This window comes from Mus musculus, chromosome 13 (assembly GCF_000001635.26).
Source record: "Mus musculus strain C57BL/6J chromosome 13, GRCm38.p6 C57BL/6J".
NCBI lineage: Eukaryota > Metazoa > Chordata > Mammalia > Rodentia > Muridae > Mus > Mus musculus.
In genome coordinates this window covers 103,735,680-103,755,046 of record NC_000079.6, presented here as the reverse complement: position 1 = coordinate 103,755,046, position 19,367 = coordinate 103,735,680, and the positions used below count along the sequence as shown (strand labels likewise).

At 39.6% G+C, this 19,367-nt stretch overlaps 1 protein-coding gene across 8 annotated transcripts in view; it reads left to right on the top strand.

The window, feature by feature from the left end:
* Positions 1–16,482, top strand: part of Srek1 (splicing regulatory glutamine/lysine-rich protein 1) — a 36,052-nt gene extending 19,570 nt beyond the window's left edge. For 3 of the 8 annotated variants that reach the window (XM_006517607.3, XM_017315498.2, XM_006517608.4), the window contains 5 exons: positions 1,903–2,022; positions 2,345–2,653; positions 6,193–6,288; positions 10,118–10,262; positions 11,331–16,482. In XM_006517607.3, coding sequence (XP_006517670.1) covers positions 1,903–2,022; positions 2,345–2,653; positions 6,193–6,288; positions 10,118–10,262; positions 11,331–11,483 — 823 coding nt within the window. In that variant the 3' untranslated portion in view covers positions 11,484–16,482. Of the gene's footprint in view, positions 1–1,902; positions 2,023–2,344; positions 6,289–10,117; positions 10,263–11,330 lie in introns of all 8 variants that reach the window. The other 5 variants (XR_001780780.2, XM_030247237.1, NM_001361085.1 and 2 more) reach the window with 3 other exon arrangements.
* Positions 16,483–19,367: the final 2,885 nt, after the last annotated feature.

The window sequence follows — 19,367 nt, the reverse complement described above, 5'->3', positions numbered from 1 at the left end:
TCACAGAGTTAGCATTGGAAAAAAAGGGCATTTCTACGATTATTGTATTTTAGGTTACATAAACTTGACAGATCAGATTAGGAACTATATGAAATAGTGTTTGAATGGAAACAGTTGATACACAATTGAGCTTTAAAGCAGTGTAACAGTAAGTTGCTATTTGTCATTTAATTCGAAAATAAGTTTTAGAGCCAGGCGTGGTGGCAAACTTCCCAGCACTCGGGAGGCAGAAGCAGGTGGATTTCTGAGTTCGAGGCCAGCCTGGGCTACAGGGTGAGTTCCAGGACAGCGAGGGCTGTACAGAGAAACCCTGTCTCAAAAAAACAAACAAACAAAAAAAACAAACAAACAAAAAAAAAGAAAATAATTTTTAGTTTAAAATGAACTATACATAAACAAAACTTGGATAAGTGGAAATGTACTTTCTAGTAAGATTTCATTGGCAATTGGGAGTAGTCTAGGGAGGCTTCTGACCTCAAAGCCCACCTCAGATTTTTTTTAATCCTTTTTTGTAGAATTTGTTCTAATTTATTTTATTAAAACATGACTATTGGTGGGACTGGTGAGATAGCTCAGCAGGTAAAGATTATTTCCACCAAGCCTGGAACCTGAATTCAATCCCTGGGACCCACATGTTAGAAGGAGGAACCCACCCTAGAAGTTGTTGTCGGACCTTCATGTGTGCTTTGTCACTCACGTTGCGCACACATACACACACTGAATTTTGTCTATATAAAGCATACTGTGAAAAACTTACATAGCCCTGACCTCTTTGGAAGAAAGATAAAAGTTTACGCATTTACTCTGCTAGGCTATGAGGCACTTTGCAAACATCACCTGATTGAGTCCTCATGATAACCTTGGGAAGTGTAGATGGGCTTCAGACTGCAGAGGAACATGGACTTCTAGTCCAGAACGGGGACGTAGCCAGCTCACAGCCACTGCGCCAGAGGTGCCTTTTGGATCCACACTGTCAGACTTAGTACCTCACCACTTCCGTATTTAAGCTTTGTATGTGTTCTGCTACCCGTTAAAGGAAACTTGTCCTTCTGTTTTGCTGTAGCGTTGGAAATCACATCCAGGGCATTGCATCTTGTACAAACTTCCATTGAGCGACATCAGCAACTCTATTTTATATTTTAGTAAACAGTGCCTAGGATATTTATTATGGAAAAAAAAACACTAAAAATATACCCAGTTTTCAGTGGGGCCTCCTCAGAATTGAAATAGCAAGTTATGTTTTTCTGGGGGGATAATAGAGTAATAAAGATTTCTTTTACTAGCTGATTATAATTAGTTATAAGATCAAGACATCACATCTGATGTTTGTCTGATTTCTCATGCTTCATTTATTATACTGTTACTATCATCAGTACTATCCTTCCATATATATTCTATTAAAATATTTTTTATGAATATTCTTTGACAACTTTATTACTTTCTTCCTAATATTTGTTGCGACAAACAGTGCATGGCCACTTATAGAAATTGTTGAAGCATACCCCTGCTCCCCTCAAGATGAGTCATAGCTAGCTTACAGGGAAGCCAGGAATTAGAGACAGTCTGTGATGTGAAAACTTGGGCCAACGGAACAGTACAGATTTGAGGCATGTGATGTTTTGATGAAAAGGAAAGCTATCCCTGACAATACTATGCCTGACAGAGAAAATAACTATTAAATTATTTTTGTTTTGTGTTCTACACAATATAATATAGCAGGTAAACTTACCCAGTAATTTAGTTTGCTATTATAATGAAAACATTATAAAAGGGTCATTTAAGGTCTTAATAAATAGGATAGTTTTTCTAAATGATCTTATTTGAATATAAGAATTCTTAGCTTTTTTGGAGTTGAAATTCTAAGAATAAGTTTTGATATCTTTACAATTTATTTTTCTCTAGGAGTAGATCCCATAATAGGTCACGCTCAAGACAGAAAGATAGACGTAGATCCAAGAGCCCACACAAGAAACGCTCTAAGTCTAGGGAGAGGCGGAAGTCAAGGAGCCGGTCACGGTCACGGTGAGTTCTTGAGTTGTCACAGAGAGTTTAAATTTTATCACTGTTTTCACTCATGTGAAATTGTGGCTCAGGTTTATTAGAAGTAAGGCTTTCTTGTTGCTTTAGTATCTAAGATTAATATTGATTGCTCTGATGCAAATATGGCCAGTGTGGTTCAGCTTAGCCTGCTACACCTCAGGTCCACACCTGAGTTACACAGAAAATTTTTTAATTTGTAGTCAATGCAGATGATTTGGATTGGTAATTGTGTAGAAAGAAAGGCCTCTTCCTTTTGAGAGAGAATTATTTTAGCCAAAAATTTATTTCTGTTTGTTTTTTTAAGGGACAAGAGAAAAGATACCCGAGAAAAGGTGAAGGAAAGAGTGAAGGAGAAAGAGAGGGAAAAGGAGAGAGAGAGGGAAAAGGATCGTGAAAAAGACAAGGAGCGGGGTAAAAACAAAGATAAAGACCGAGAGAAGGAAAAGGACCATGAGAAGGAGCGAGACAAAGAAAAGGAGAAGGAACAAGATAAAGACAAGGAACGGGAAAAAGACAGATCCAAAGAGACAGATGAAAAACGGAAGAAGGAGAAGAAGTCCCGAACACCCCCCCGAAGTTACAATGCATCACGACGATCTCGTAGTACCAGCAGGTTTGGTGATACATAACTTCTGTGTGTGCGTGTAGGTGCACATGCCTGTGGGTGCTGGTGTGTGGAGGTCATAGGGTGACATTGGATGTGATTCATTGGCCAAGACACAGTAGGCTAGGCTGATGAGCCAGTTATCCCTGGGAATCTGCTTGTCTCTGCCTGGACAGTACTGGCATTAAAGATGCATGCTACTAAGTCTGTTTCTGTTAATCATGTGTTGTGCTTTTTCCACATGGGTTCTGGAGGCAGATCTCGGGGCCTCATGCTTGCATGACAAATGCTTTACTGACTGAGCTATCTGTCACTGCACCTTGCTTAAACTTTAGCTAAGAGGGACCGAGGGGGAAAATACTCTATGCAAACATAGTAGTTAGTAACATTACCCTTAATTACAAGTCAGCTTTTCTCCAGCAGAGGGATTGCCGCATCATTGAACCTTCTGGATGAAATATTTGGACACACTTAGCTATCTTTCATAGTGCAATATTTAAATCTGATTAACTTTTTACTTACTATTTTTCTTAGAGAAAGGCATATGATGGGGAGAATGTTTTAAAATGGCTACGTAAAAGTTCTTGTGTGATAGTTGACCTTTGAGACTTTGTTGTGTCTCTAGAGTGGCATGTTACATGATTTCCACATAGTGTGATTCCTGTCTGTCGACTAAGTTAACTTCCAAAATGCTTTACGTATGATGTTTAAGTATTATTCTCTTTTGTTAGTATTAAACGTTAGATCTTTTCCTCCTAGGACTATTTTTTCCACTTATTAATAGATATACTGCCACCAGGTGGCAGCATGTTGCTATGGTAACAGCTACAAAATGAGACACTTCCTCAAGGTTGTTTATACCCTTATCCCAGATGATTCTAGAATGATCAGTTAAGCCTAGTCTTTTAAAAACATTTTAAAATAAATGTCTTAATACATTTTAAAGTTGGTTTTTCATTGCATATACATTGATAAATGAATATATTTCCTAGTTTGAAAAATGTTATTTTACAGCTTATTTTTCACACTAGCCTATTAAAAGATAATAAAAAGCTAATTGTAGTGTTCATTGGATGCTGGTATAACAGGCCAAATTTAGTTCTTAGTTGACTTGAATTTCTCACCTTATTTACTTCTTCCAGTAAGGTTGTGAGACTGTTAGACTGTGGTACTTAAAACTGGCTCAGAACCATGAAGTTGAAAAGAGTAACACCGGTCACAACATGCTCAACATAGAAGCACTGAAGCAGGTTTAAACAGCCTTTTCCCTGGGTATCAGCCTAACCTGTGACTGCACCCTGGGTGCAAGTGATTTTGTTGGTCATGTGGGTGCCTTCATGTTATTGTACCATCCAGATACTCTGCTTCACAGCATCAAATGATTTGAATCCTTTTTAATTAGTAATATAAGTTTATTTTTCCAGAGACTCTGAAATGCTTGTTGGCTTTCTTCCATTGCGTGTTCATGCTCACTAGCTTAATACCCTTTCTCTCTCTCTCTCTGGCTTGCTTGCTCGCTCGCTTGCTCTCTTACTCTCTATTGCTCCTGCTCTCGCTCTTTTTAGACGGTCTATGTAGCTCTCAATATATAGAACTAGCTGGCCTCAAACTCAGAAAGATCATGTGACTCTCCAAAATGCTTGGATTAAAGGTGTGTACCACAATGCCTGGCTCCTTTTATGTTGAAGGGACTTAAAGGGTTCAGAGTCAGTCCTGAAGATACTCTTAAAGCTCTGGGACCAGGAGACGAAATGAGCTGGGAAGACTGAGTGAGTGAGTGAGTGAGTGAGTGAGTGAGTGGCTGGCTGTGTGCACACATTGGTTGTCTGAGAGTTCTGTCAGCAGCTCTGGTTGGTTACTCTTTAGTAGGTCTTTCCTCTTCCAATGTTCTGAGTAACTGTTCAAACACATTACTTCATGCTTTTATTTTCAGCATTGTCTCCTAATTTGTATTTTTCAAAGATCGGATACTTAAAAAAATGATGAATGCTTAAAAATTAATGTTATGAAAGGGAAGGAAAGGCAGAGAGTGTAACTCGGTGCTTTTCTACCATGTGTGGGTTGGGTTTGATTTCTCCAGTACTGTTTCTGCTCCCCACAAAAAAAAAAAAAAAAAAAAAAAAAGAAACAATCTTTATCAATTGAGCGCCTGCTTGCTATGTGCCAGGCTCTGTTCCTGACATGTTGCTGGTGTTATATTCTGGTCCCACCACAACCCAGGAAGTCTGGAGTCACGGGCTTTGGCTTTTCTTTGTTTTATGAAAGAAAACGAAAAGCAATAGTAAGGAGAACTTGAATTTCAGAAGATTGATATTTTGTTTGTGTGGTCAGTGGTTCTGAGAGCTGCTGCTCCTCCTGTGTGTGGGATGTGTGTGCATTTATGTTTGCATGCCTTACGATTAGAGGTCAGTCTCTGTCTTCCTCTGTCACTCTCCACCTGAGTGTTTTGAGACAAGGTCTCAGTGAACTTGAAATCATTGACTGCCCAGGCTGGCTAGCAAGTCTCCCAGCTCTTCCTGTTTCTGCCTCCTGGTGCAGGCCTACAGGTATGTGACACTCTGCCTGGCCTTTTCCATGGGTGTTTGGGCGGCATGTACTTTATCCACTAAGCAGTTGCCCCCAGCCCTTATCAGAACTCCTTATATACAATTATTGGCTATACTTGATAAATATGTCTTCATATCTCATCTCTTGAGCTGTGGATGTTGCGAAGTTCATTGATTCTAAGTTAGTCACTCTTAAATATGTATTATCTGTTAATGTTAATTTTTTTCTTTTTGCTTATTATTTCCTTATCTAAATTTCAGATCTTAACTACTTGTATAAATGTACGCATTAATTTTAAGTGACCAGAACAATGGTAATGATAGTAACCTAGAGGGAAAGCAGTTTCTCAATAAGCTCCTTAAATGCTTTTTATTATTCTGACACACCTAAGCCTTAGCAAGATAACCTATCTTACAGGTTTTCCAGACTTTGTTAGAGATTCTTTGCAGTGATGCAAGAGGAGCCAGAAGCACAGTGATGGGAAAGATTTTAGTTACTAAGAGAGAAGATACTTGAGTCTGGACCATCTTTAATATTTTTTCCATTTGAAAAATTGTTCTAGTGAAGCCCATCACTTTGTATACTCCCTTGAAGAATTAAACAGAATTTAAAGTATGTCAATGAAAAGGAGGTTGTCCTCTATTTTCTCCTGAAATTTTAGATGATGGTTTTGTCAACGATAAATGTATGGTTCATAATCTGATCTACACTAAAATCAGGTAATAAGCCGTGCTTTTAAGAAGAGTTTAATGGGCCCGTAAGGGAGTAGGGAAGTGGCTCAGGCACAGCTGTCTGCCATGTGGGAGGGCCTGGGTCTGATCCTCAGGATCCCTTTAACCCTCTCCCAATGAAAATAGAAGTAAGCCAGGCTGGCGGTACAAGCCTACAGTCTCAGCACTAAGGAACTAAACCATTAAAAAAATACAATAATCAAACTTTGTAGTTTGAACTGTTCTTCATCTCAGTTGCTGATTTTAGAAAGTGATTGTTTTGTCTTTTAGGGAAAGGCGGAGGAGGAGGAGCAGGAGTTCTTCCAGGTCTCCAAGAACATCAAAGACCGTCAAAAGAAAGTCTTCTAGATCTCCGTCTCCCAGGGGGTAGGTGGATGCGTCTGCTGAAGCACGAGGGAGGCTCTTCTTCAGGCTCTTTTTAACTTTTGTTGTTTGAATGGCAAATATATTTGTATTCTTCAGAATACAGATTAGTTTTTTAAAACCATTAGCTTTCCACCTGTGTGCTCATCCCGTTCGTCCATATAGGAACTGACAGTTGCAAATCTCCCTGCCCCCCCTTCGCCACCCCCCAGGTTTGTATAGTTACAAATGGAAGTGTGTAATTGTTTCTTTAGATTAAAAAGTGTCGTGGAACAGATAAGGGTCATACCCTTTGCCATTCTTCACTATAAGAAATGTGTCCACAGTGATGAGGGAATCTCTGTTCCTTTTGATGCTGCTGGCTGGGTGGGACGTTGGGTCTGTGACAGTGCTGTTTTCCGTCTGCCTTCTTCTCACGCACTATTAATTTCAGCTTTTGTCTGTTCCTTTTTACATAATTAGGCAAATAGGTATTTTCCTTCTCTTTTTCTTTCTTCTTCTTTTTTTTTTTTTAACACAAAGGCTAGCATACTCTTGTGTATTTGTGTAGTCGGTGACTATGCCCTGCCCAGGTCTCATTGGTATTTACACACTGGTAAACCAGACAGCCCTTGAACTTGTGGCGATGAACTAGTACTACGTCTGTTCAGCTGGGGTTTTTTTGGTTTGTTTTGTTTTGGTTTGGTTTTGGTTTTTCGAGACAGGGTTTCTCTGTGTAGCCCTGGCTGTCCTGAACTCACTCTGTAGACCAGGCTGGCCTCGAACTCAGAAATCCACCTGCCTCTGCCTCCCGAGTGCTGGGATTAAAGGTGTGTGCCACCACACCCGGCTCTGTTCATCTGTTTTTGTTTTTTAAATTTAATTTATATTATTGTGTATGAGTGTGTAGATGTGCATGGAGGGGCATGTATGTGCCCCAGCGTGTGTGTGGAGGTTAAAGGTCGTCTTTTTCAAACTAGTTCTCTCCTACTTTTATGTGGGTTCCAGAAATGGAACTTGTGGTTCAGGTCCCACAGTGCATGCTGTTACTCGGAGCCATTTAGTCAACCCTTCGATGTATTTTGAGGTAATTTTTGTATACACTTAGAGGTAGGACTCCAGCTTCATTCTTTAGCATGTGGATCTTACGTTTTCTCAGCACCACTGTTGGGATTTTGTCATTTTACCCCTGAATGATGTTCTATCTTGAAAATCATCTGACTGCTATGCAAGAGTTTATTCTAGGCTAGTCCTCAGGCCTGCATGCTCGTCCTGAGGCAAGTACCATGTTTTCAGGTATTGTACTTTTGTAGTCATTGTGAAATCAGAAATTATGAGTCACTTAACCATGTTTTTTCTTTTGCTTTTAAAAATATATATTTGTTTACTTTGCGTATGTATGTTCACATCGTGTATATCTAGGAGCCGAGGAGGTGAAGAAGAAGATGTCAGATTCCTTAGAACTGGAGCTTTTTCTTTTTCTTTTCTTTTCTTTTTTTTTAATGGTTTTTCGAGACAGGGTTTCTCTGTGTAGCCCTGGCTGTCCTGGAACTCACTTTGTAGACCAGGCTGGCCTTGAACTCAGAACTCCGCCTGCCTCTGCCTCCCAAGTGCTGGGATTAAAGGCGTGAGCCACCACGCCCGGCTGGAGGTTTTTCTAAAAGTGCATTGAGTGCTCTTAAGAGCTGTGCCATCTCTTCAGCCTCAGCTTATTTCTTTTAAAAATCATTTTGGCTATATGGAGAGCCTTGAAGGAGTCATACAAGTTTTAGGATATGTTTTTTCGTGTGTCTGATGCTGGTGTTTGTAGGGATTGTATTGAGTCTGTATATTGTTTTGGCTGGTGTTCCTTATGGCATGCAGTCTTGAATGTTCCTTCTCTACATTCTTTCATTGCTGGGCTGTGCTAGTTAGTGTATGAATTGGTGGCTTGTTTTTGTTATCTTTAGTTAAATTGATTGTATTTTCTTAAAAATGTTATTGTTGTTTTATTTGTAATTATATGTTTGTGTGTGGGCATGTGCATGTGAGCACAATGCTTGCAGAGGCCAGAAGTGGGCAGGGGAGTTACAGACAGTTGTGACATGCCTGATGTGGGTGCTGAGAACTGAATTGAGTCTTCGACATGCTTAGCCACCTCCTGGCTCTTGTATTTTATTATTTATGATGCTCCTTTGTGTCATCCTTTTGGTTTTTAAAGCCATCTATAGATGCATACAGCATACATGATGATGCTTTGTTTTGAGGCACTTGAGGGTTTTTTGGCTTCTTGTTTGTTTTGCTTTGCCTTGTAAAGTTTCTTGCAACAAATTTATAAATTTCTTTTTGTTTTATGTATTTATAGTTATAGATGTGGCTAGAAATTTCTTTTAACCTAGAATTCACCCATATTTACTTCTAGTATATAGTCATTTCATTTCAAAGTAAGTTGGATCTCTAAGCCAATGTGGTTTGTTTCTGTTCTTTAGAATGGCATGTGTGTCTTGTTTCATCACCTTGCCAAAGGATTAGATGGTTGTCCCCAAACCTCCTATAAAATAACATTTTCCCCAGTGACCTGAAATAATACATTTGTTGCAACAGATTTTCATTTGTTTTGGATCTGCTTCATAGTTGTCTTCATTATTTTCATTAATTTTGGGTCTACTTTTAAACTACTCATAATAGGTAACTGCTCATATTTCCATGTTAGAGCCATCTTCGCCAGATCACACACAGTTATGTTTTTCAAATGATATGTATAATTCTTCACCCCCCCCCCAATAATCCTAAGAGATTTGTGATTTTTTTTTTTTTAATTTTTGCTTTCAGTAGTGCATTTCATGTGTTTTAGGTTTGGCTTTGAATTGTTGGTTCCTGTTTGTAACAGATGGAGTGAGCAGGGGTGTAGTCAGCTCCTTGCAGCTCTGATGTTCACTGTAGCTGTTCTCCTGCTTCTGAAATGTTCACTACAGCCATTCTCCTGCTTCTGACTCTATTTGCTTTTCTTTTTTCTTTCTTCTTCTCTGTTAAAAATCATGGAAGTCCCAGAGATCAAACTCAGGTCATTACGCTTGATGCCAGCTAAGCCATTTTACTGCTCTCTTTTTTTTTTTTTTTTTTTTTTTTTTTTTAGGTATTTTCCTCGTTTACATTTCCAATGCTATCCCAAAAGTCCCCCATACACACTCCCCCCTTTTGGCCCTGGCGTTCCCCTGTACTGGGGCATATAAAGTCTGCAAGTCCAAAGGGCCTCTCTTTCCAGTGATGGCTGACTAGGCCATCTTTTGATACATATGCAGCTAGTCTCTGTTTTTATTCCCTCCTTAATGTTCACACATTAGCCTATGAAAACATCCTACACTAGTACATGGTTATTCCGAGAATTATGAACACAGCACAGCTGTAGTGTAGGGACTCAGTGGGAGAGTTTCCATCACTAGAAAACAGTGTCTGGGTTTAGGGCAGCTTTTTCTTTCCTACATACTGTTGATAGGTGGTGGGCGAATCTGTGTATGAGCAGACGTTATATATAGTTTAGGCTGACTGTAGTAGGTTTTTAATCTTATCCTTATTTCAGTATATAAGTATATCTTAAGCATTTAAAAATATAGTAAATTGACGGTAAAAAGTTGTGTCTTAAAGGAACATGTGGTGGCTGGCTACTGCTGAAATCACTTTAACCCTGAGTGAAGCAAAGAGTGGAGTAGGTCAGGATGGAGGACCTGGTTTTGTTACTTTGCCAATCCAATTACTAGCATGCTTATTTACATTGCGTTGTTTTGGATAGCCTGTGTTAGATAAAGATTGCTGTCAAGAGTTTAGAGAGTAGGTCTTCAAATTCTTAAAGATAACTCTTACATTTTTAATATAGCCGAAATAAGAAAGAGAAAAAGAGAGAAAAAGAACGGGACCACATCAGTGACAGGAGAGAAAGAGAGCGTTCTACCTCCACAAAAAAGAGTTCTGGCGACCGAGACGGGAAGGAGAAAGTGGAGAAGAGTACCACACCAGTTAAGGTGAGCCGCTCAGCCAGGGCCTGCGTCAAAGAGAAGCGCTGCAGCTGCCTCTCCAGGGCTGTGCTGCTCCGTGCACTATTGCTGCTCACTCTTACTGCCTTTGAAGAGATGAGAACCAGGGAAAAGTTAAGCAGCTTCATTCCTTATTTTGGAGAATCAGTAAATATCACACAAGGAGGAAATTTTAGAAAACCTCTGGGTAACAAGTATATTTGATATTCTCGGTGTACATTTGGACAAAATTGATGGGACTTTGTTGTCATTGGTTTTGTAATGTATAGCTAAAATTAGGTTTGATGTGTAATACATAATTGAAACCAAATTTCCTAATATAGAATTGAAAACTAAACTCCCTAATTAAGCTTTTTGTTGGAAATTGTAAATACTTGTGAATTATGACAGCTTACTCTTTGCTATCTTGTCATGTATAATTCTATTTGAAAAGAAGACTCCTGACAGGGTTTCTCATCATCATCAGTGACATCAGCAGTATTTATTGAGTGTGAATTACATCTTAGGCATTCATTGTTCTCCTTTGAGCCTTCCTTAGCCTCGGGGCAGAATTTGGACTGCTTTTCACGGAGGAAGTGATTTTTTTGTACATGTTCACATTTATTTCTTGTAGTGTATTGGAGGAAAGCTATTTGGCTTCTTTTGTTTTACAAGGCTGATTTTGAAGAGCTAGAATTTATGTTTACCTGTTGTATTCTGATTTTGTTAACCATCTTTTGTGGGGAATAACATACAAAGGACAAGTTGATGCATGTGCTTGCATGTTTTTGTTTTTTGTTTTTTTTGTTTTTGTTTTTGTTTTCGAGACAGGGTTTCTCTGTGTAGCCCTGGCTGTCCTGGCACTCACTTTGTAGACCAGGCTGGCCTCGAACTCAGAAATCCGCCTGCCTCTGCCTCCCGAGTGCTGGGATTAAAGGCCTGCGCCACCACACCCGGCGTTTTTTTTTTTTTTTAATGAAAGAAAACCATGTACTTTATTCACAAGAGACATGTCATTTAGGCACAGTCATACATAACCGTGCACGATAGTAAGCATGCACTTGGTGCTTTTTGCAGGAGAAGGAACACAGTAAAGAGTCAGATGCAACTGTGAGCAAAGCTGCAGATGAGAAGGGCTCTCCGAGGACTGAGGACGAAGGTAAAGTACAGCACAATGGGAACTGCCAACCAAATGAGGAGAGCCCGTGCAGCAAGGCCGACGCCGTATAGGCCTGCCCACTCTGTCTCCTCCACGGCGGGATCAAACCCAAAGCGTTCAGTTCAAAACAAGGTGTAAATTGAGAGAGAAATCCATATATGGTAACTAAAGCTTTTCCAGCTATGAGGTGACATTGTGGACATCTTGTTACTGAGCATGGACATCACGAAATACCAGATGTTACCCAAACTGACCATCTTCTGAAGTCTGCATTTCCATGGTGGCTGCCCTACTTGTCATGTGGTGGGTGCATCAGTGTTTGCCAGAAACGCAGAGATCCAGAGTGGAACTGTCCAGGAGATGAGCAGTGGAGGCTCTTAAAAAATGCTAGTTACTGAGTTTTGTATTGTTTTACTTTTTTTAAAAAAAAAAAAATTTCAATATATACAGTTTGATGATGTGCTTGAAATTTGTGCAAATATACATACACTCTTGTAAAGTGCAAATGATGTAAGACGTTTTCACGTTGACTTCACAGGGATTGCAGTGATTGTGGTAAATCCTCACTACTGGGTTTTCTTTTGCTCACTGTTTTGGACATGAGTTTTTCTTTAAAACAGTTTTACAGATTAACATTGCTTAAATAAGTGATTAAAAACCAACTGACAATGCATGCTACTGTTCTTCCGAAGAAGAGCAGCTGTGTGGAATACTAATAACGTATTCAGTGTTCAGAATCATTGGGTCTGCCAGAAAATGAGCATTTCTTCTTAACCTTCCTTAACATTTCCAAGCTCATGAATAATACTGCAGTGTGTCTTGTCAGCTGTAGGTGGCAAAGAGGCCCTTAGAAAACGGAAATTGAGTTTTCACAAACAGGCTATTGGAGCACAAGCTGAAGCTGTAGTGCCTTCTACAATGTGTGGTATACTGTTCCTGGGATTTGTATGTGCTAGTCAGTTTCAATTCATTTGGAACCTAGATGGCTGTGTGCTATTCACCCATTGGGAAGTGTTCAGTTGCTGTGTCATAAGCACTTCTCCATTCAGATGAGAAAAGGAAGTCCTGTTTACAAGCTCTGTGGAGGTTCAAACAACAGTGTCGTTTGGGGACCACCAGTTTTATACTGTGATGATTAAACAGGAGACATGCTCTTACATGGTCAGAGGATGCCTATGAGTTGACTTCATTGGATGGCCTTAATATTGCCTTGCAGTCATTTTCTCCCAATGATGCAGAAATTAAACTTATGGAAGGACTAGGAGCATATGGTAAATTTGTGTTTAATGATAGGCTTACTGGAATCCATCTTAGGTCCACCTTCCTGCAGAAGGAGGGCAGGAGTAAAGCAGCATCTGCGTTCATGTTTTCTCCAGAGCTGTGCACTCCGCACTAACCGTCCACTCATCACTGTCACACTTCCAAAGCAAACAGAACCCCACTTCCAATTTGCAAAGGTTATTTGAAAATCAAGTGTGATTATTTTAGCAGAACCTAATACAATCAAATTACTCAGTTGCCTTACCTCATGAAGAGTTATGTTCACAGACTGAAAAAGCCAAGTAGCACTTTAGTTCCTTGGTTTCAATTTGAGTCTTTTTTTCATATTAATCAGAAGACTAGAAAGACCCTTTCTGCAAATCACAAAGCCTGGTTCGATTATGAAGCTGCTTAATCATCTTCAGGTGTTTAGAGTTATGGTGTGTGTGTGTGTGTGTGTGTGTGTGTGTGTGTGTGTGTGTGTGTGTGTGTTTCCTTTTTTGTCACTGTGTACATTAAACTTTGGAAAATGCTTTACTATGTAAAGTATAGATGGCCATTTTAATCATTTAGCCACATATGGTTGGCTAATAAACAGCTTATTCTGATAGAGAAACATTTGGACCTGTGGAGAGATTGTTAAGGAGTGTCTCACTTCAACCGCTGTCTTATTTATGAAATGTAAGTAGACTAGAGCAAATGTTGGAATCGTTGTTATTTTTTAGTACCATTTCTCTAATAAAGTTGAGTATTTTAGCGGAAAGAGTCTTCAGTTTCTATTCCGCTCTGGTTTGGCGTGCCGTGTGGAGGGTGTCTGCATGGCCTGTGCAAACCTTTGCAGTGTTTCCAGAGCGGCCCTTTAAAGTTAGGGCATTTCCTCTCTGGAAGACTGGTAAAATGTTTTCATGGTGGAGATTAACACTTCATTCCTATCGCTATTTACCTTTCATTCGGGTATTTATTTTGCTCAAATAATTATTAATGTAGAAAATGGTTTTGTAACTCAGAATGAGTAGGAGGAATACAAGAGAAAATGAAGTCAGATGCTGTGGGATGTGGTCTGGCAGTTATGTGGGAGGGAGGCACTTGGGGAGGCGGGCACTCCTGGTCTTTGTTTTTGTTTTTGTTTTTGGTTTTTTTTGTTTTTGTTTTTAATTCCTCTACTGTTTTTCAAATACTGTTTTTTACCTAAGATAGATGCTGTCAGAAAGTGGGGGCGGGGACCATAACCGTCTCCTACTAACAGCCAGTGTGGTTGTCTCTTTTTCTTTCTAGACAGGCTGATACTGTGGATAGCTTCTGTATGCCCATTGAGCTGATATTAGCACTAACCTGGTGGCTTTACAGTTAAGGACCGTAGCAGGTTTTAAAATAATTTCTAATGACTATCGCTGTAGTTGCTGTTTCTGTCTTACTCTAGTTAGCTAGGGACTAAAATACACTTTTCAGCCTGTAATCTCCATGGTTAGAATTCTTTTTTTAAAATACATTCGGTGTCTATTAATGCAATTATCTTTATGTTAGAGGCTTAAATTTTGATATACTCAATTACAAATAAAAAAATCAATTTTTATAATCAAGATGGTTTATTTTTTTGGTCAAGAAAATTTAAGATACTAATATTGTCATCCTTCTGTCTTTGTGCTTTCATTTTAAAATTGAGAAAAGATCCAACCTTCCTCTAGACCCATCTTAACCTGTGAAATTATTTAAGCTTAAGGATTATGAAGCTCACTATTAGGTTTAAAATATTTTCAGTTTACAGCGCATCACAGATAGAGTCTAGTTTCGTTTCATGTTAGCTGAGTCAGCAGCGAGAGTCAGTCTTTTTGGAGGGATGCATTGAGTCATAGGGCATCTCTGAGCCATGGAAAAGAGGATTGGATTGAGCGAGCTGTGAAGTTGACCATGCAACCAAAATGCAGTGACTGTTCCCTCTGTGTTTACGTCTCCCTCACTAAATGCTTTCCCATGTTTATTTGCTAGTAGACACTTAAGTTAGTCTCAAATTCCCATATGTCATGCTCTTCAAAGGGCTTTATTCCTATTTCTGGAAGCAGGAATCTAATAAAAATATAACAAAATAATCTTGTAAGATAAAAATCAATTCCTAGCCGGGTGTAGTGGCACACGCCTTTAATCCCAGCACTTGGGAGGCAGAGGCAGGCGGATTTCTGAGTTCGAGGACAGCCAGGGCTACACAGAGAAACCCTGTCTCGAAAAAAAAAAAAAAAACAAAACAAAAAAAATCATTTCCTACTTAATTTGTAGGCCAGCCTTTTAATTCCTTGTCTTTTATTGTATTGTAAATGCATTCACCTGGGCAGTGAGTGATACAGTAAACACCATAAAGCCACTTAGGCTTCTGGTCCACAGTCAGCTTAGGGTTAGTAATAGAACTTTTTACATTCCAGGCCAAGATATGTGTATAGTTTCTGGAATCGATTTGTTTATAGTTAATATTTCCTTTATTTTTTTTTTCCTTGCTGTTAAGGATTGAACCCAGGGCTTCACACCTGACAGTGCTCTATCACTGAACTGCAGCCCATCTCATAACAGTGTATTTTAAAAGTAGGTTTTTAATCTTGCCCGATGTTTAAGTTTACTGGCAAGTAACCTTTTAGCTTGGAAAATTGCCAGTTTGGGAGAGATGACATTTAATTTCTAGGGTCGAAATGGAGTAGCGGTCTTGCTTAATTTTTATTTGACATTCCTGACTATGTATGTTCGGATTCATCAAACTAGTACTGAAAGACATGTCGAATTCTACAAGTAAATGGTACCACTAAGCAGCATGATTGGGGAATAACCCAGAGAACTCAATTCCATCAAGATTAAATATACTAAGTAACTGCATAGGGCTATTTTGTAGTTTAATAGAATGGTACTGCAGATTATCAAAAGGAAAGTTACTGCCTAGCTGTGAGTCTGAGTAGAGCTACTTTCACATTGTTTTAGTAAAGAGGTACCAAATGATGCTGCTATTATGTTGCTATCTTTTTAATAAAATGAAAATCTTGAAATCCACTCTTGAGTAGTAATTTCATCTTCTGAGACAGATACTTGCATTTTATAGTTTGTTTTTATAACTGAAATGTGATTTGCCCTTCCAGGCTTCAGAAGGGACCACCTCAACAGATTTGTGTATATTGGGCAATCCTGTCATGGGTGTTAACTAACACAGCTTTGCATCCCAGGCCTTTGGTGGGATTCTAAGTGGCAGCTGCTGAGTCCGTTTTGTTCCTGGCATCAGCTTCTGGGAGACTTTTGTGGAGTGAACATTGCTACCATGCCTGAACAGCAAGTGAAATGCTTCCTCTGATTTTTCTTGAGAAGTAAATCTCAGCTTCCTGAGAAGTTGACCTCCATGAGGTCAGTCAGTGTGTTGTCTGCTCAGGGAGGCCACTGAAGTCAGATGAAGCAGTTAGCCAAAACTACGTCCTTAAAAATAAATTAACAGGGGCCCATGAGATGGTTCAGCAGGTAAAGGCATATATGCCAAGACGCCCAGTGACCTGAGTTTGGTCATCAGGACCTACCCATGTGGCAGGAGAACTGAGTCGCAAAAGTATGCCATGGTGTGCAAGCAAGCTGTATATTTAGGATTTAGTCTGACCTTGTGGCTTGGCTGGCCCATCTGTCATGAATTAGGCCCCTGTCTCAGCTGCTCTCTCAGATAAAGCTAGTCAATTTGATTTTCCAAAGGGTTATGCTACTTATGCTGGGCTGGAGAGGCTGCCTAGGAAGCTTGCTGATAGCAGAGATAGACTATAATATATGGCCCTTTCGCGTGACTTGATACAGGGATTCCAGGTTGGAGCAGCCACTTCTGACAGTATACCCGTGATTAATATATCAGCCACAATAACAGTATGCCCACTGGAGTTAGTGAGTGGGGTCAGATACGCAGGCAGACAGACAGATAGACCCACCCTACCTTCCTTTCCAGCGCTCCAGTCTGCAACTATTTGCTACAAAGAAGTCACTGAATTAGTTATAATACTGGATAGCCACAGCTCTTCAGTTCACCAACACCACCATCCATTCTAGTTCTCTGCCACATTAATTTCTGACTTGACACTACCCTCATTCGCCTTTGCTGACTCTTCACTCTGGTGTCCTCTGAAAGGTCCTACTTAACTGTTGTTTTGAGTCTTTTTTAGCCTGGCTGGATTTGAATTCCTGATCATCTGTCTTACCTACCTACCCAACTGTTGCACTATCAGGTCTGTGCCACCCCCTCAACCCCCCACAACTCCCCAGTATCTGTGCCTGCCCTTTATCAGGAATGATTGTAGATACATGGGATAAATTCCTCCAGCAGAAAGGTAATTTCAAACTGGTGGGAGGTCCATTTCTGTAGACAGTTACTTGGTCTGACCCTGGATTATTTCAGTATATGTTGCTACTTAATTAACCTTCTTTAAACTGACCCGCTTTCTCAATTTGGTAAAAGGGTCATGCTAATCAAATTGCGTAAGTTAAAAGTGTTCCATCAGCCGGACGTGATGGTGCACACCTTTAATCCCAGCACTCGGGTGGCAGAGGCAGGCGGAGTTCTGAGTTCGAGGCCAGCCTGGTCTACAAAGTGAGTTCCAGGACAGTCAGGGGTACACAGAGAAACCCTGTCTCGAAAAACCAAAAAAACAAACCAAAAAAGTGTTCCATCATCTTTACTTTTCTGAGGGAATTTGTATTATATTGTTAGGTATAATTCCCTAGTGAAGCCAGCTTGAGTGTGTGTGTGTGTGTGTGTGTGTGTGTGTGTGTGTGTGTGTGTGTGTGTGTATGTGTGATGCAAATTCAATGTTAAAAGTTTAGGGTTGGTTATGTTTCTAAATAAGCTGTTATGTGTTCTTTTTAAGCTTTTATAGAGTTGATGAACTTATTTGTGTGAGATTGTTCATATTTCCTTTAAACATGTAAAGTCTATTGCAGTGTCTTATCATTTACAGATTGCTTTTGTTTTCTTTTTGTAATTTTGTGTGTTGCAGGTTTAGAGGTTTTGTTATTTTATTTTTTTTAATCTTTATTTTCTCCCCCCTAAACTATGAGTTGGAGCCCTTGACTTGAAACCCTTTCTATGCAGATATTTTAATGCTCTGTATCCCCACAAATCCTGACTCATTTTGTTTTCAATCAATTTAAAACATTTCATAATTCCCCTGGGTTTTGTTTTTTAATTTGTGAGTTATTTAAATGTGTGTTATTTAGTATCTAAATATTTGGAAATTTCCAAAGATCTTTCCCTTTTTCTAAATTTTAATTCCTTATAGTTAGGAAACATCTGTATTATTTTATTCCTTTTAATTATTCTTGTTTAGTGATCCATAAATTCCATCTGGTAAGTCTTTGTGCACCTGTTAAAAAGAATGTAACTTTTAACTTCTATTCTTTTATATTTTTGTTAATTTTGTTTGTTTTCTGTCACTGAGAGGTCTTTAGTTTCATTTTTCTATGTGATTTGAAGTTCTGTTCTTTGACTTGTAAATGTTTAGTACTGTTAAATAATTCACATTGAGTTGACCCTTATATCATTATTGTCTTTCTTATTCCTAGTAATGTGCTTTGATAATAACAGTTTAAAAATTATGTGTGTGATGATTTTTTTTTTGCTTTTGCATATTTTTACCATTATTTTACTTTAAATTTTTAGCATGCGAATGTTTAAGTGTAGCTTTTCTTAGTGATGTGTAAACATCAAAGGGATGTGTGCTCAATAGCTCCAGCTAAGCAAAGCACTCTTAGGCAAGAAACATCATGTGTGTGGTTCATCATGTACCAGAGTGTCATGGAGTGTCATGTGCTCATAGTTTTTTGTTTGTTTTGTCTTTTTCTATTTGTTTGCAATACTGGGGGATGAACATTGAGCCCTGTGCATGCTGGGTAAGCATTCTACCACAGAGCTACATCCTGAGCCCATGATTATGGTTTCTTATTTGCTGTTAATCTCCTCTAATGTGTCTTAAAGCTAAAGACCGAAACCTCAAATACTGTGTTTGTGCAACTCCAACTCAGTATTCTGTTTTCTTTATCTCTTTTACAGGCTTAAATGTAAAATGCAGTAACATAATTTTTGTATCTTGTGGATACTCTAGAGGTTATCCCCACCGCCTGAGTTTCCTCAGGGACTTTCTTTCAAAACTTGGTTTTGAAAGTTGTGTTAGGAAGGCCCTGATCAGCCTTTTCTCTAGGGCTCATTCTAGCCCATTACTGAAGTGATGACTCTTCCACGCACCTGCTGTGCTGGGGATTACCTGCCCAACTCCCCTACTCCCAGGGGTACAATTATCAGCCCTGTTCCACTCTGAGGGGACTTTGTGATTGTTCAGAAGGGGTTTGGGGGGATTTGGTTGGAGAGGGTTTTTTTGTTTTTTTGTTTTTTTTGGTGGGAGGGGGCCTTGCAGAAGTTTGTGCGTGTTCATACTGAAGTTCATGTGGGGAGCTGTGTCCATGTGTATGGAGCTCAGAGGTTAACCTGAGACAATCTCTCAATGGGACCTGGCACTTGCTGATTCAGCTAAGGTGACTGGGCAGTGAGCCAGCCCTAGGGACTTTTTCTTGTGCCTACCTCCCCAGTGCTGAGATCCCAGGCACACATCACCACACCGGGCGTTTCCATGGGCACTGGGGCCTCTCAGACTTGGAGCATCATGCTTGCACTGTACACTGAGTGACTGTGCCTTCTTCCCTGT